Source organism: Cervus canadensis, chromosome 25 (assembly GCF_019320065.1).
Source record: "Cervus canadensis isolate Bull #8, Minnesota chromosome 25, ASM1932006v1, whole genome shotgun sequence".
Taxonomy (NCBI): domain Eukaryota; kingdom Metazoa; phylum Chordata; class Mammalia; order Artiodactyla; family Cervidae; genus Cervus; species Cervus canadensis.
The window spans coordinates 14916168-14930938 of NC_057410.1; the positions used below are offsets into that span (position 1 = coordinate 14916168).

General features: G+C 34.0%; 1 protein-coding gene across 14 annotated transcripts in view; it reads right to left on the bottom strand.

Moving 5' to 3' along the window:
- The window catches only part of KIF21A (kinesin family member 21A), a 174022-nt gene that overhangs the window by 65324 nt on the left and 93927 nt on the right, over window positions 1–14771 (bottom strand). For all 14 annotated transcript variants that reach the window (XM_043446806.1, XM_043446807.1, XM_043446812.1 and 11 more), the window contains exons 2-9: window positions 13342–13564; window positions 13029–13211; window positions 11504–11653; window positions 10232–10366; window positions 9592–9759; window positions 7626–7741; window positions 971–1166; window positions 385–574 (exon numbers count right to left, since the gene is read on the bottom strand). In XM_043446806.1, the coding sequence (XP_043302741.1) occupies window positions 385–574; window positions 971–1166; window positions 7626–7741; window positions 9592–9759; window positions 10232–10366; window positions 11504–11653; window positions 13029–13211; window positions 13342–13564 (1361 nt within the window). The remainder of the gene's footprint in view (window positions 1–384; window positions 575–970; window positions 1167–7625; window positions 7742–9591; window positions 9760–10231; window positions 10367–11503; window positions 11654–13028; window positions 13212–13341; window positions 13565–14771) is intronic.

Consider the following 14771-nt stretch of genomic DNA (forward strand, 5'->3'; position numbering starts at 1 on the left):
ACTTTGCTGGATAGCAGAAACCAACACAACATTGTAAATCAACTGTATGCTTCAATAAAAGTTAATTAAAAAAAAAAAGAATTTCCTTTAACATTCAACAGAAAAGAGTAAAAGAAAAACAAGGTTATGGAAATAATAATGCTTTGAAACATAATTTAAACAGCAAATTTCCTGCCCTTAATTCCATGAGCAGAAAGATAATATGATGAAGCAAAGACACATTTGATTTCTATAAGAATGTATTATTTACAAATTAAACATTAACTTAAAAATCACAGAAACTGACATTTTTACTTCAACTATTCCATGAAATTAAAAAAACATGAAGAATATTTCCTGCCCTCCAAAAGTAATCCTTCATCATTCCACAGCCTACACACATACCTGCTCTGACAAGAACTTGGTTGGCCTGATCACTCACAAGCTGTGTGATTCTGGTCCTCAGTGCATCGACCGTCTCCTGCATGGCTTTAATTCTTACACGCAGGTTGTTATTTTCAGTCTGTAGCATAGCATTCTCATGAAACATGTCATTGATGCTTTCCACACCCTCTTCATCAATTATTCTTTTGCCCTAGAAAAGAAAAGTTATTTCCTTGTTGGTTGAGGTGTTCTAACTACACAAGAGTTTTGTTAAAGGATACTGCAGGACTGTGCAATTCTACAACCAAGAGCCCTTTTGCCTTAACAGCCTCAAGGCAAAAGAGTTCCTTTTCCCTCTACTACATCACTTCATTGAGCATTTGTCACTAAAGAAGTTGATTGAGAAAGTAGTCTTTTGAAACAAGAGGCTGATGAAGTTGTTAGACTGAACATTATTAAAGGCTACCCACAAAGAAAACTATAGAATTCCACCCCTAAAAGGAAAGATGCCACCATTATGACAAGAGACTCCAGAGACATATGTGAAAGCCATCACAAAAAGGTATCACTGTGTACACAAAATGCAAAATCAAAATCATTAACTTACTGTTTTATATTCCATAAGTTCCATCTGAAGTCGTGTGATCTCACTACGGAGTGCATTGATCTGCTGACTAGCTCTGTCTTGATTGACCATCACTTTGTTCTTGATATTTCTAGCTCGATTGGCATATTTCAGGGTATTTAAAGTTTCCATAAAATCTCTGTCTGAAGGGCTGACACATGCTATCATGATTGTTTGGCTGAAAGTTACAAAAAAAATAATTAGGTTTACAGATAAAAGCAAATAAAATGCCGAAATAATCATTTTAAATACCTGTCTTTTGAATAATATCTACTCTTCAAGATACCAAAACATTGATATTACCAAACATAAAAATAAAAGCAATTTTTAAAGCCTCAATGCTACCTTAAGGAAAAAGATTTTTTTATATTGTCCCTTTTTGACACTTAATACCTTGAGAAAGCAAAAGTGCATACATTTATTTCTCATCTCTTTACAAAAAATTTTTGAAGCAATATACACAGAATAATTCTAAAATTTAATCTGCCTATGAAATGTTGAAATTCAAAACCCATTGCTTTCATTGTCTGCTTAATATTTCAGGATTGAAATGTTTTCTTTTTTTTTAATCACTTGCATCCTGATCTTTTTCTTAGCAAAATATTTCACACAAAATTCTGTCACCTGCTGAAGAAAAGTACTTAGCATACTCATGTTTCACAATATGAAATATCATTTGTGATTGAGTGGTCAAAGTTCCAGAATTTCTAGTTAGATTACACAGGAAAAATGTGAAACATTATTTTACAGTCATGATGAATTGCTTTATCAACCAAAGAATAAGAAAATAAAATCCTTATTATGCCTAAGAAATTTCTGTCAATGAATCAGACGTGGAAATTCTAACAGACACTTGCTGCTGCTGCTAAGTCGCTTCAGTTGTGTCTGACTCTGTGCGACCCCATAGACAGCAGTCCAGCCGGCTCCGCCGTCCCTGGGATTCTCCAGGCAAGAATACTGGAGTGGGGTGCCATCGCCTTCTGCTACCACTGGTACCAATGCCAACAGGCACTTATATACTAACAATTAAGGATGTAATTTACCCAGGCTGGTCTGCAATTTACACCTATCAATTCTAATCTATGGCCTTCTACCCTCCTGTTCCATTGCTGCCTTCTCCCAAAAATTTCAACAAAGCATTCATAGTACCCCTTTTATTTTTTTTCAAGCTTTATTTTTACTCATTTTAGAGAATATGTAGTAATGTCTCATTGTTTTTTCCTAATTTGTAAAAATGTTTACACAACTTTTAAAGGTTCCTTTCCATTTACAGTTACTACATCCTTGAGCCTATCTTATACCCAACAGTTTGTACCTCCCACTCCCCCATCTTTTTACTGCCTACACAACTTTTTACTACACACAACTGGTAACCACTAGTTTATTCTCTGTAACTGTAAGTCTGTTTCTTTTTTGTTATATTCACCAATTTGTTGTAGTTTTTAGATTCCACATATAAGTGATATCATACACTATTTGTCTCTTACTTCACTTAGCAGAGAGCCCTTCATAGTTACCCTTTTAAAAAGGGTCCCATTCCATCTATCTTTATTCCTTTGTGAACTCTTGGTCATCCTTACTTACCCTTAGTTTTACTATTATTCAAGATTGAACTTAGATCTCTTCTAGCCTAAGAATCAAACCCTGAGCTTGGCTATACTTTTTTCTCTGCTTCCTCATACCCTCTGCATACCTCTTCTTTATGGATAATGATTATGACTATATTAAAATTTTATAGATCCAAACTTAGATACTAAACTCCGAGAGGAAAAGGATCATCAAATATTTTTTATTCATCAGATTACTTCATACAACAAGATATTTGGAACATATTCAGTTCAGTCGCTCAGTTGTGTCCGACTCCTTGAGACCCCATACACTATAGGATGCCAGGCCTCCCTGTCCATCACCAACTCCCAGAGCTTACTCAAACTCGTGTCCATCAAGTTGGTGATGCCATCCAGCCCTCTCATCCTCTGTCATCCCCTTCTCCTCCCACCTTCAATCTTTCCCAGCATCGGGGTCTTTTCAAATGAGTCAGTTCTTTGCATCAGATGGCCAAAGCATTGGAGTTTCAGCTTCAGCATCAGTCCTTCCAGTGAATATTCAGGACTGATTTCCTTGAGGAATGACTGGTTTGATCTCTTTGCAGTCCAAGGGACTCTCAAGAGTCTTTTCCAACACCATAGTTCAAAAGCATCAATTCTTTGGTGCTCAGCTTTCTTTATAGTCCAACTCTCACATCCATACATGACTACTGGAAAAACCATAGCTTTGACTAGACTAGGACCTTTGTTGGCAAAGTAATGTCTCTGCTTTTTAATATGCTGTCTAAGTTGGTCATAGCTTTTCTTTCAAGGAGCAAGTGTCTTTTAATTTCATGGCTGCGGTCACCATCTGCAGTGATTTTAGAGCCCCCCCGCCAATAATAGTCTGTCACTGTTTCCATTGTTTCCCCAAGTATTTGCCCATCTATTTGGAACATATTAGGTCATCGTTATTTGTTTGGAACATATTAGGTCCCTAATAATTGTTCGTATATCTTGTGTATATTTATTTATTTGAAGTGAGAAGATAATTCATGCACCTCTGTTGATGAAGAAGATAAGGTAATCCAATGAGAGTGATGGTTACGGATACTAATTAGAGGTCAGTACTACTCAAAGTGTAGTCTCCGGTCCAGTACCAGTCTGGGAAATTCATGACAAGTATAGAAATTGAGAGTGAGCATTTTAGAAACTTTTACAACATTTGAACTTGCTGTAATCAATGAACTCATTTTATTGAATAGCGTGTACAGCAGTTCAAGTGTTTTCAAACCCACATAATGGGATAAGCTGAATACAGTCATGTACAATATCAGTCCACCACAACTGGGAAGTGGGAAAAATAGAGAACTCTCCTTTACAAAAAGTACTGGGTTTAAGTGCTTAAGAATGGTGAAATTAGGAATGAGAAGAGCTAACATCTATCACATAGGAAAAAGGTCACATATTAAATAAAACCCAAAACACACAAATTCCAAGAACAGCTTTATGAAAAATGTTTTTAAAATGAAATTGTGGTTTTATGAGATAATCTGATTCCATTACTGAAATTAATTTATTTTAAAAAATGTTAATTATCTAATATCTTTATCTGAAACATGGGCATTACTGAAAATAAAATCCAAGAGAAAAAAAAAAAAGTGGCTTATTTTTATATAAAATCATAACTGTCTTAAAGGAAGTCATATAACTTAAATATATTGGGTTGGCCAGAAAGTTCCTTTGGTTTTTAAGTAAAAATTAAAAGACACATTTTTCATTTTCACCAAGAACTTTATATTCATCATTTTGTTCCACTACCTTCTGCTACTTTTCATGCAACTTCATAATTCCACCTTCCCAAAACGTTTAGTCTTCTTGAGCCAAGAACAGTTACAGGTGCTTTGTATAGTCCTTCTAGGGAACTGAAATTTTCTGCATTAAAATAATTTTGTAAAGATTGAAATAAATGGAAATCTGAAGATTCAATATACGGTGAATACAGTGGATGAACCAGAACTTCCTAGACAAGCAAAAATAGTTTTTGCCTGGTCATCATAGAAACATATGGTCTTGCATTATCCTGGTGGAAGATTATGTATTTTCTGTTGTCTAATTCCAGATGCTTTTCTTTGAGTGCTGCTTTCAGTTGGGAGCAGTGCTTGTTGATATTAATCACTTGGTCTTCCAGAGGAGCTCATAAAAAGGACTCCCTTCCAATCCCATTATATACACAACATCACCTTCTTTGAATGAAGACTGGCCTTTGGTGTGGTTAGTGGTGGTTCATTTCACTTGCCTCATGGTCTCTTCCATTTCACATCATTTTACAGTATCCACTTTTCACTGCCCATCAATTTGTTTTAAAAACAACATTTTGATTATGTTTAAGTAGAGAATTGCATGCAGAAATGTGGTTAAGAAGGTTTTTTCACATAACTTATGTGGAACCCAAACATCAAAGCAATTAACATAACCAAGATGGTACAAATGATTTTCAGTGCCCGATTTTGATATTGTGAGTGTGTCAGCTATCTGCTGCATGGTATAACATGGATCTTTCTCAATTAATATCTTGATTTGACCACTATCAACTTCAACTAGTCTACCTGACCATAGAGCATCGTCCTGAGAGAAATCTCCAGCACAAAACTTATCAAGTCATTTTCGACACATTCAATCGGTTTCAGTACCTTTTCCATACACTCAAACAAATTGTTTTTTGCATTTCAGGTGCATATTTACCTTTCTTGAAATAATAAAGCATAATATGCTAATAATGTTGCTTTTTTCCTTCCATCTTCAATATTAAAATGACTACACAAAAATTCACTAATTTTGATGTTTTTTTTTAATGCATGCTAATATGACAGCTACGATGATACAGTCTAACAAAATTATTTTGAATGAAGTAAAGACAACCAAGCACTTCTAGAGCCATCTTATGGAAAAATTAACAACCTTTTGGCGACCCAGTATTAGGAAGTTCCCTGGTGGTCTAATGGTTAGGATTCAGTGCTTTCACTGATGTGGCCCGGGTTCAATCCTTTGTCAGGGAACTGAGATCCCGTAAGCCATGCAGTATGGCATAAACAAATAAAGTTATTTATCTTATATGTTACTATATCATATTATATTATTCATAAGGGAGGAAATGTATCACAATATTAACAATAGTTACCTACAGGTAGTAGAAATATGATTAACTTTTATTCATATTTTATATTTTTCAGAGTTTTTGCTATAAAATTCTTCAAGTATTAAACATTATAAACATATAAAAGCCAGGTTGGTTTTTTAAAAAAGTCACCAAATTGTTCATATAAACATATGCAATTTGTTTCCACAAATTATCTTTGATCTAATTTTTCTTTAAGAGTAATTTGTATAAACATCAAAAAATAAAGGCATTTTGTTCTCCAATGCTTATACTAAGTACGATGCTTTTGAAAGAGGAGACTAATCTCATAATTTTACGAGTGTGACTGAAAATGGGACTGGGCTTCCCTGATGGTCAGATGGTAAAGAATCTGCCTGTAGTACAGGAGACCTGGATTCAATCCCTGGGTCGGGAAGATCCCCTAGAGAAGGGAATGGCTACCCACTCCAGTATTCTTGCCTGGAGAATTCCATGAACAGAGGAGAATGGGATTAGAAGAAAGGAGTTACCACTGACTTGGGTAATGGGTGAGGAACATCTGAGATTCTTTAGCTGTCGCTTGGATAAACCTCAGGAGGAATTCAAAATCCATAGTGCAAATATCTTAGATTATTACAGGGTAAGCAAACTCTCAAAAGTACTGAAGTATTCAAAAGTATTGACACTGGTAAGGGGAAGAGGTTTAGTATCTCTTCTTTGTTACAAAACAAAGATATACTATAAAGCAAAGAAATAAATATTGGAAAAGGCTACAATTTAGCAAACTTTAATAATTTATAGTTGGTTTAAAAAACAAAAATTTTTGTGCAGTTACAATAAGATTCAGATTGATATTTAAAGTCGAATGAAAGTATAGAACAGAAGAAATGTGGACAAATGGAAGCAATACAAAGGATATGCTAGAAGAGGGATGAGTCAAGACAATGCCAATATTACAAAAGAAGCAATATATAAATGATACTGTTAAATTCTATAAACAAAACATTATTTCCAAATCCATCCAACCTCAGCCCAAATAAATTCAACATTATCAAAATTCTTTGAATAATAGTTGTTCAAAGAGAAAACTGGCAAGTTTAATTACTGGATTGTTTTACAGCATCAGTTTGTATGTAATGTTGAACTATCCGAAGACTGAATTTAAATGCCAAAAGTGTTTTCACTTTTAAAGCCAACACGCTGATGTTTATAAAGAGTTATGCATTACCAAAAGAATACATTTAGCTAATGAAACGTATCAGGATGATGCAAAGTACAGAAGAGGGGGAATATCAGTGATTCTGGCAAAGTTAATAACCAGCAAACACCCTATATTTCATTCAATTAATATTTTTAAAGTTTTCTAAAATTTAAAAAAATGTTTAATTTTTAGGAAAATTGTAAAAAAATTAATAATATTTAGCCAGAGGGTTGGAATGGGGAGGGAGTGGGAGGGGGGTTCAGGATGGGGAACACATGTACACCCGTGGTGGATTCAAGTCAATGTATGGCAAAACCAATACAATGTTGTAAAGTAAAATAAATAAATAATTTTTTAAAAATTAATAATATTTAAATTATTTTTTTAAATTACATAGAAGATAGCATTTTTCAACAAAATTTTACCAGGCATCAAGTGTGTGCCAAGCACTCAAAACTGAAACTCTGTATAGTACAGAGAACGTATGCCAAGGATTTCATATGCCAAGTGACTGAATAAATTATTTAATCTCTCTGAATTTGAATTTTCTTATCTATAAAATAGGAATAACAATACCTACCTCAAGAGATGTTACAAGAAATATGTGAAATGACATGCAAAAGCACTCATGCACTTGAGGCACTTAATAACTACTAGTTCCTCATTAATTTATTTTATAATAAAACAATTCTTATAAATCACTTTTCAAACATTTTAAAAATAATGAATAACTGAAATCCACGAGCATGGAGGATAAACACTTCTGCATACCTATTGCCCCCAAGAGAGTCCTGTAGTAGTCTTGTCAGCTTAGAATCTCTATAGGGAACATGAGTCGCCCTCTTGCTCTTATCTCCCAATGCACTTATTACATTGCCAAGTGCCAACTAAAAGGTAGAAAGAGAGAGAGGAAAATGATAAAAATGTACTAATTATAACATTTTTAAATAATTAAATCTTATTGAAAATAATACGAAGACATGGCAGAATTGAGACCACTTCTGTTTGGTTTTACTTTACATTTGTATTTTGAAACATGAAGTAAACTTGAAGCTTTCATTATAACTACTAAAAAACTGACACCAATCAAAATTTAGTGCAATATAAATATCCATAACTCACAAATACTAAAACATCTATGAAGAGGTTTTCTTTAGAAATTGGAATGTTGTAAGATTGATGACTTCTAAACCATTCTTAGAATTATCAGAGCATCATGAGCTATCTCTCACAAAACTGCCAATTCATGTTGCAAATTCTTCTCCTCAGCTCAATGAAGAAATAAATTGCTAGTTTAACAATTTCATGGAACTTTCTTGTACTATAGCTTCCTTAAAAAAAACAAAAATTTCTTTTAACCACAATAAATACATCAGTATGGTATCTCTGAATAAAGTATTATTAAGTCCAGCAGCACTTAGAAATTCAATGAATCTATGTAATAAGCATCCAATATTTAAGAAATTAAGTCAAATTGTAGAACTCTTTAGTCCCTCCTCCTGCAACCCGCTTCTACTTTTCCTAGTCACTGAACTAGCACCTACAGTATAAGTATTTTTCCTAAATGCTTGCCATACTCGCCTATAACTATGTTTTTGTTAGAGCCAATGGATGCTGCAGAGAGGGCATCAGCATCACACTGTGTCTTAGTCCCCCTTTTCTAGAGTCTGCAATTTTAGCCACTGGTCACACTGAACCTCTACCACACGTCTGAACATGTCTCAATAGCCTGAACAAGAAAACTGAGCAATGGCTTTTGTCTTTTCCAAACAGCAAAATGTAAATACCATACCATGATTTTATATGTCAAGAAATTCAAAACAATACACAAAGTCCAGGATCCTGCTCACTCATTCCTCTGACCACAATAATCAACCATATGGTGGGAGCATCAGGATTCATGGCTGGGAAGACTGGCTCTTTCTAATCAGTCTCAGTTGATAATTCCCCCACAGAAGGGTTATAATCATGTAACAGGAAATAGTGGGCAATGACCAAAAAAAGGACCATATGCTTGGATCCCCTTCTCTAGGAAGAAAGGGAGAAAGGCAAAGCAGAAGACACCTGTCCTGATGCGGTCAGCATCACAGAAATTTACAGTGCCATTACTTTTAAGCAGGAACAAAGAGCCACTTTTATAATGAAATCAATAAGAAAAACAGATTTATTACATAAAAATTTGGTTCAGAACATTTTCTTTCAGATAATAGGAACTTTAGGCTAACTCCAACACAAGATGCTTTCCAATCAATCAAAAACACCACTAGATGGCAGGGTATTAAAGTTAATTCCTAAAATGAGAAAAGTTATCATTTTGAAATAATCATTATTAAATAACATGTTATTATAATTTCCAAAATAAAGTCAGTCATAAAAATGCTGGCATAAAACTACTTTAAAGGTCATCCCATATAATATTTAATATTAAGAGTATATTTTTAAATTTGAGAAGAATTTTAAAATCATTTCTATTATATATACATATACATATCTTATGCACACATCATAAAACTTAATCCAACTAATTTTTTACACTTGAAGAAAACTTACAATGTGAAAAGGAGAAAAAAATTGACAGCCTGACATCAAAATTCAATGCATTACTCATAAGTTTACAGCAATTTTCATTTCTCAGCTCAGTGTATGAAGGATTTCCACTTGGGTATTATATATTATAAAATGGAAAAGGATAATAAAATAACCCTGATATATTCCCAGCACAAAGTCTTAGTCTTACTAGTCCACAGTTGATGGAAATGCCTTCTTTTGCTCTCTCGCCTGTAGCTCCAGTACGCTTCAGTCTTTCTGAACCTGCCAGATCAACAAAATGGAACTTTGCAGTCAGAGTTTCAAATTCATTCATCTGTGATGATTCAGAAATCACTTTATTATCAGTTGCACTTTCCTGTAATTGAGGAAAATAATTGAAAATACCTTATTAATGTGACACTAAATATCTATCCTTCAACCCCATCTTGCCTTCATTTTTCACATAGACAAGTATAGGCCTGTGGTCAAATAAATAAAAGCATAAAATGCCTGTTGCAACTAGAACCTTAGACAAAGTTAGATTAAAGAAAGCTATCAACTAAGGCTTTGCTTATATTGAAGAGAAATTTTTAGCATATAGCCCTCAAAAGCAAAGGGTTTCAAGTAATTAATCCATCACCATACTTTCTGGCTACTAGAGACATATAGTCAATTTTTAATTTCAAAATTTCATATGGCTGGCCAGCTTTAGCTTAAATAAATCCGGGACATCTCATTAGGAAAAGGAATGATTAAACAAACTAAATTTGACACAAATATTCTCTTTGATACTCATGTGATTTTACAGAAATTAAATCTGAAAGTTTAAGACATTAGAACTAACTCACAGCATCTATTTGAGGACATATTCTGGTTTGACACAAGTGAATGGTAAAAATGGCATGTGAACGAGAGCTCTGAACATTCATTTGGGTACTAGCAGTTGTCCGAGATAAAGCACCCAGCTTCAAACACTGCATCATCTAGAAAAGGGAAAGAAAGAGGGGTTTTACTTGAACAATACTTAAACTAAATCTACACAATCGTAAGTCTGAGCTACTGGTTAAAATTCATCGTATTAAAAGATGTACAAGAGGTAGATTGTCTTATTATTTTATTTGCAAGCACTTTTTGACCAGAAAGTATAACAGTGTTTGTTTTTGTAAATAGGAGAAAACACTGAGATTCCATTGTTTGCCATTTGCTGATGTCCGCAGCTTCTATTTCAAAACTATTACAGTAGAACACTTTGGAACAAACTAAGCACTCACTGGAATTTCTCAGGCTCTTCTGTATTTTCTTATTTGTAATTTTTTTTTTTTGGCCACTCCATGTGACTTGCAGATCTTTGTCCCCCACCGGGAATTGAACTCAGGGCCCAGGTACTGAAAGCACTGAATCCAAAGCACTGGACTGCCACAGAACTCCCCAGGGTGAGTCTTCTCAACAGTCTCTCTTTAGGAGCCACATACAGGACTGCATGATGCTGTTGTTCAGTCACTGTCATGTCTGACTCTATTGCAACCATGAACTGTAGCCTGCCAGGCTGCTCCTCTGTCCATGGAATTTCCCAAGCAAGAATACTGGAGCTGGTTGCCATTTCCTTCTCCAGGGGATCTTCCCGACCCAGGGACTGAATCTGCGTCTCTTGCATTGCAGGCAGATTCTTTACCACTGAGCCCCCAGGGAAGACCCACAGCCTCCACGTGTTACAGCAAAAAGCGCAAAGGGCTGTGGTCTCATCCTTCACTTTAAATTATCTAATCCTCTTTTTCTAGGTGTGAAAGAAAACTATACATACAAGGCTTTACACTCTTTAGATGGTATGATAAATGCACTGACTTTATCATAATTATGACATTTTTAATAATAAAATCCTGGAAAAAATGATGAAGATAAAATTTTACCTCATTGCTGCTATTTAGGATACAAATTTCATACTGCAAGCAGCAAAGCTATTAAATAAAGCCAAATGTGCTCTATTTTTCTCCTTTGGCCATGCCTCAAAGCTTGCAGGGATGGAACCCATGCCTTCTGCATTGGGAGTACAGAGCCCTAACCCTTGCACCACCAAGGAATTCCCCAAACACGCTCTATTTTAACTACAACATAAATGTCACCTCGGATTCTGTATTCACTGTACGTGTTGTGACGCCCACAGTATAAATTCCTCCAGCTGAATCTTCATGAATCCTTATATTTGATTTTTTAGTTTTTGCATCAATATCACGAGTAGTATCAAATAAGTCAAGAACCTCTTCATTATATAGCTATTAAAAGAAGTAAGTTTAACGTTAGTCAAAATCACCTCATGGCTGTAATAACACATATTGCATGTTATCTTTGAAACATACCTTAAAAGTCCTTCTATATGACATATTTATTCAAAACAACACATAAAAATGACCACAAATAAAAATAAATGCCAGATTTCTTTACAAGGGTAAGAAGAGTAAAAGACTTAATCATGACTAATGAGTTAAGGACTAGCTAAAACGACCCACTAACCCTCTGCAAGAGATAAATGTTTATAAATACAGGTAAATTATAGAAAAATATGTATCAAATGTAGACAAATCCTAAGCTTGAAAGTTTAGGGAAGGTTTTAAGAATTTTTAGTGTTTGAACTAAAAGTATATTTTCTTTGGCCCTACAACCCTTCTTAGTATATCTAAAAATTAATACTTAATATTTTTGCAAGATGAGCAATATATCAATAGACTCTGATGAGATTGTGCTACCACCTTATAAGAGGACATATACACCAATTTTTCTATCAATATGCTTAGAGTCATAATGCCTAATAACACTTACAGGGTGAAAGGGAAGATAAAAGAACAGTTTCTTTTCTTTTTCCATCATTAGTTACCTTTCTTTTGGTAGAAACACATAATTATATTCTTCTTGGTTTTTATTAAATTGGAATGTCTATTAAAACTAGCAGGAAGATAACTGACGTTAATTTGAATTGTTTTCTATTTTGTGCTATATAATGCTGAATAAAATGTTTCATCAATTATCAAAGTGATTTGCTTAGGTGATCTAGACTACAAATAGACTAGAACGCTCGTTGGACCAAGCATACAGAGTTATAATGGTACTGTCCACCCAATTGCAATACTGCTAAAATCTTAAATGTCTTCTTACTAGCATGACCTTCCTACCAGCCTAGACTGCCCTAAATTAATCCAAACCTGCCCTAATCTTTAGATACTGCATTAAAGTCCCTGTATATCCTTGTAGTAATACCAGCTTCTGCAGCCAGACTAGTGCTGCAGCATCAATTGTATTATTCCTCATATTCTCTCCCTCCCTTTTGGTCTTAGTTACTGAATTCCCAGCACTTTGTGAACCTAACTACATTACAAAAATAATTCTCAGAAAAGAAAAAAAAAATCTGAAATAAACAATATTAATTGTTTTACTCTATGGATGCTAGTCAAATATCTATAATCTTAAATGCCAATAAGTAAGGAATACTTATTGCCTATTATCTCTTGTTATGAGTGCCTGTTAATTTACTCAAACAACATTTATTGAACACCATATGCCAAGCACTAAAATGGAAGATGGACTATAAGGTCATAGGGCTACGGTCTTAAGTATAAGACTTAAAGGAAACTAATGACACAGTTAAACCATTACCTCTAAGAACTGGGCATTCACTTTAAAATCTGGAGGAGGAAGTCCATTTTTAATGGAAGTGTGTTTTTTTTCTTCAATACTCTTGAAAAGATGTTTAACAGCACGAGAAATAATACCCTGTTCTTCCTCAATGATGTTAACATCAAATCCTGTTCCCATTGTGTATGTTTTGCCAGCTCCAGTCTGAATAAAAGAATGGAGAAAAATGGATGCTTGATTTTAATAACATAATCTCAAGCAACAAAAATGAAAGTGGAACTGAACCAACACTTCTGAAAAGTTACAGTTTCTATGAAAATAATTTGATACTTACTTGTCCATAAGCAAAAACTGTAGCATTATATCCTTCAAAACAGCCGTCAATTAGTTTTTCTATACACTGAGTGTAGATCTGCTCTTGCTGGGAGTCAATGTCAAACACATAATCAAAAGTGAAAGCTTTATCCTTGCCTAGGAAGACTTGAGGTTCTCCAGGTGTTACAGATGTACAAATATGGCATCCTTCAATCCTTTCTTTGGCAAGCTGTGGTCTTATTCTGTGAGGAAAAAAAAACAGGAAGAAATAAAATAACATACAATAAATGGAAAAAAAACTGAAGAAGTAGGATTTTGAAAATCCTAGCCAAATCTTTTTAAATCACAAATGCAATCTAGTATTTACACCTTGAGCTGAAAAGTTTTAAGTTAAATAATACTGAGCTAATTTCAATATGAGTTACTTAATCCAAAAAAATCATGACTAAGAGTAAAATTAATCTTAAAATTAAATACTTTTGTGAAGAATATCTTTTCTCAACTCTGGAAGAAGTAAAGACTCAGTTAAGTAAGTTCAACTACCAAAACGCTATTTATTGTTATCTTTGTTTTAGACTTCTTTTCTTTATTTCCAGGGAGGATAATATCCAAAAATGAGAAATTAAGAACATAGCATTTATTTTGATACCTGTGACTCACCATTTTTTGCAAACTCTTCACTAATGGTTCCAAAACTTATTTGACCATAACCTTCTGTTAGCTTAACATATTTAAGCATAATCCCAGAATATATAATCCCACATTGTATATTCACTTATAAATATATGCATGAACCATATTGATTTGTCATATGATATACACAAAAGCAGAATTTTGAAAAGAAAGAATTTAAAAATAAAAACACAAAAAAGTTCTAAATATTTTCTCTCCAAAACTACTGAATCATCATTTACATCACAGCATTATACTTGACCTACACCCAACTCTCATACTTCAGATTCTAGGACCTTCCTCTTATACATTAGCATCCTGATTTCAAGGCCTATTTGTCAAAGAAGGAAACTAAATATGGAGATATGTTACTAACAGAACAAAGCAAAATCTGGCCCTGTTTTATTCACTCCATAAACAGGACCATCAGGACATACATGTCACTAATTTATTCTACTTGGGTTTTTAAGAGGTTCCTATTTGCCATGGAGAAAAATAAGCAATTTTAGGAAGAAAGTAAAGACAACCAGTAATACAAAATATAAAATGATACAGAAAATAGAAAGGATTTTAAAGAAATCTCATTTACTGAGATACAGAAATAGAGATCTATAGAAGTGGAATGAGTTCATCTATTTGTTACAAATAAAGCCAAGCCTAAGTCCAGATCACCTGAGTTTTAATCCTTGGCAATACTGAGAAGGGACTGAATTTCTGTAACCCTGGTTATCTTAAACAGAACTCTGTACTAGCAAAAAGTGTTAAGTAAAGAATCTT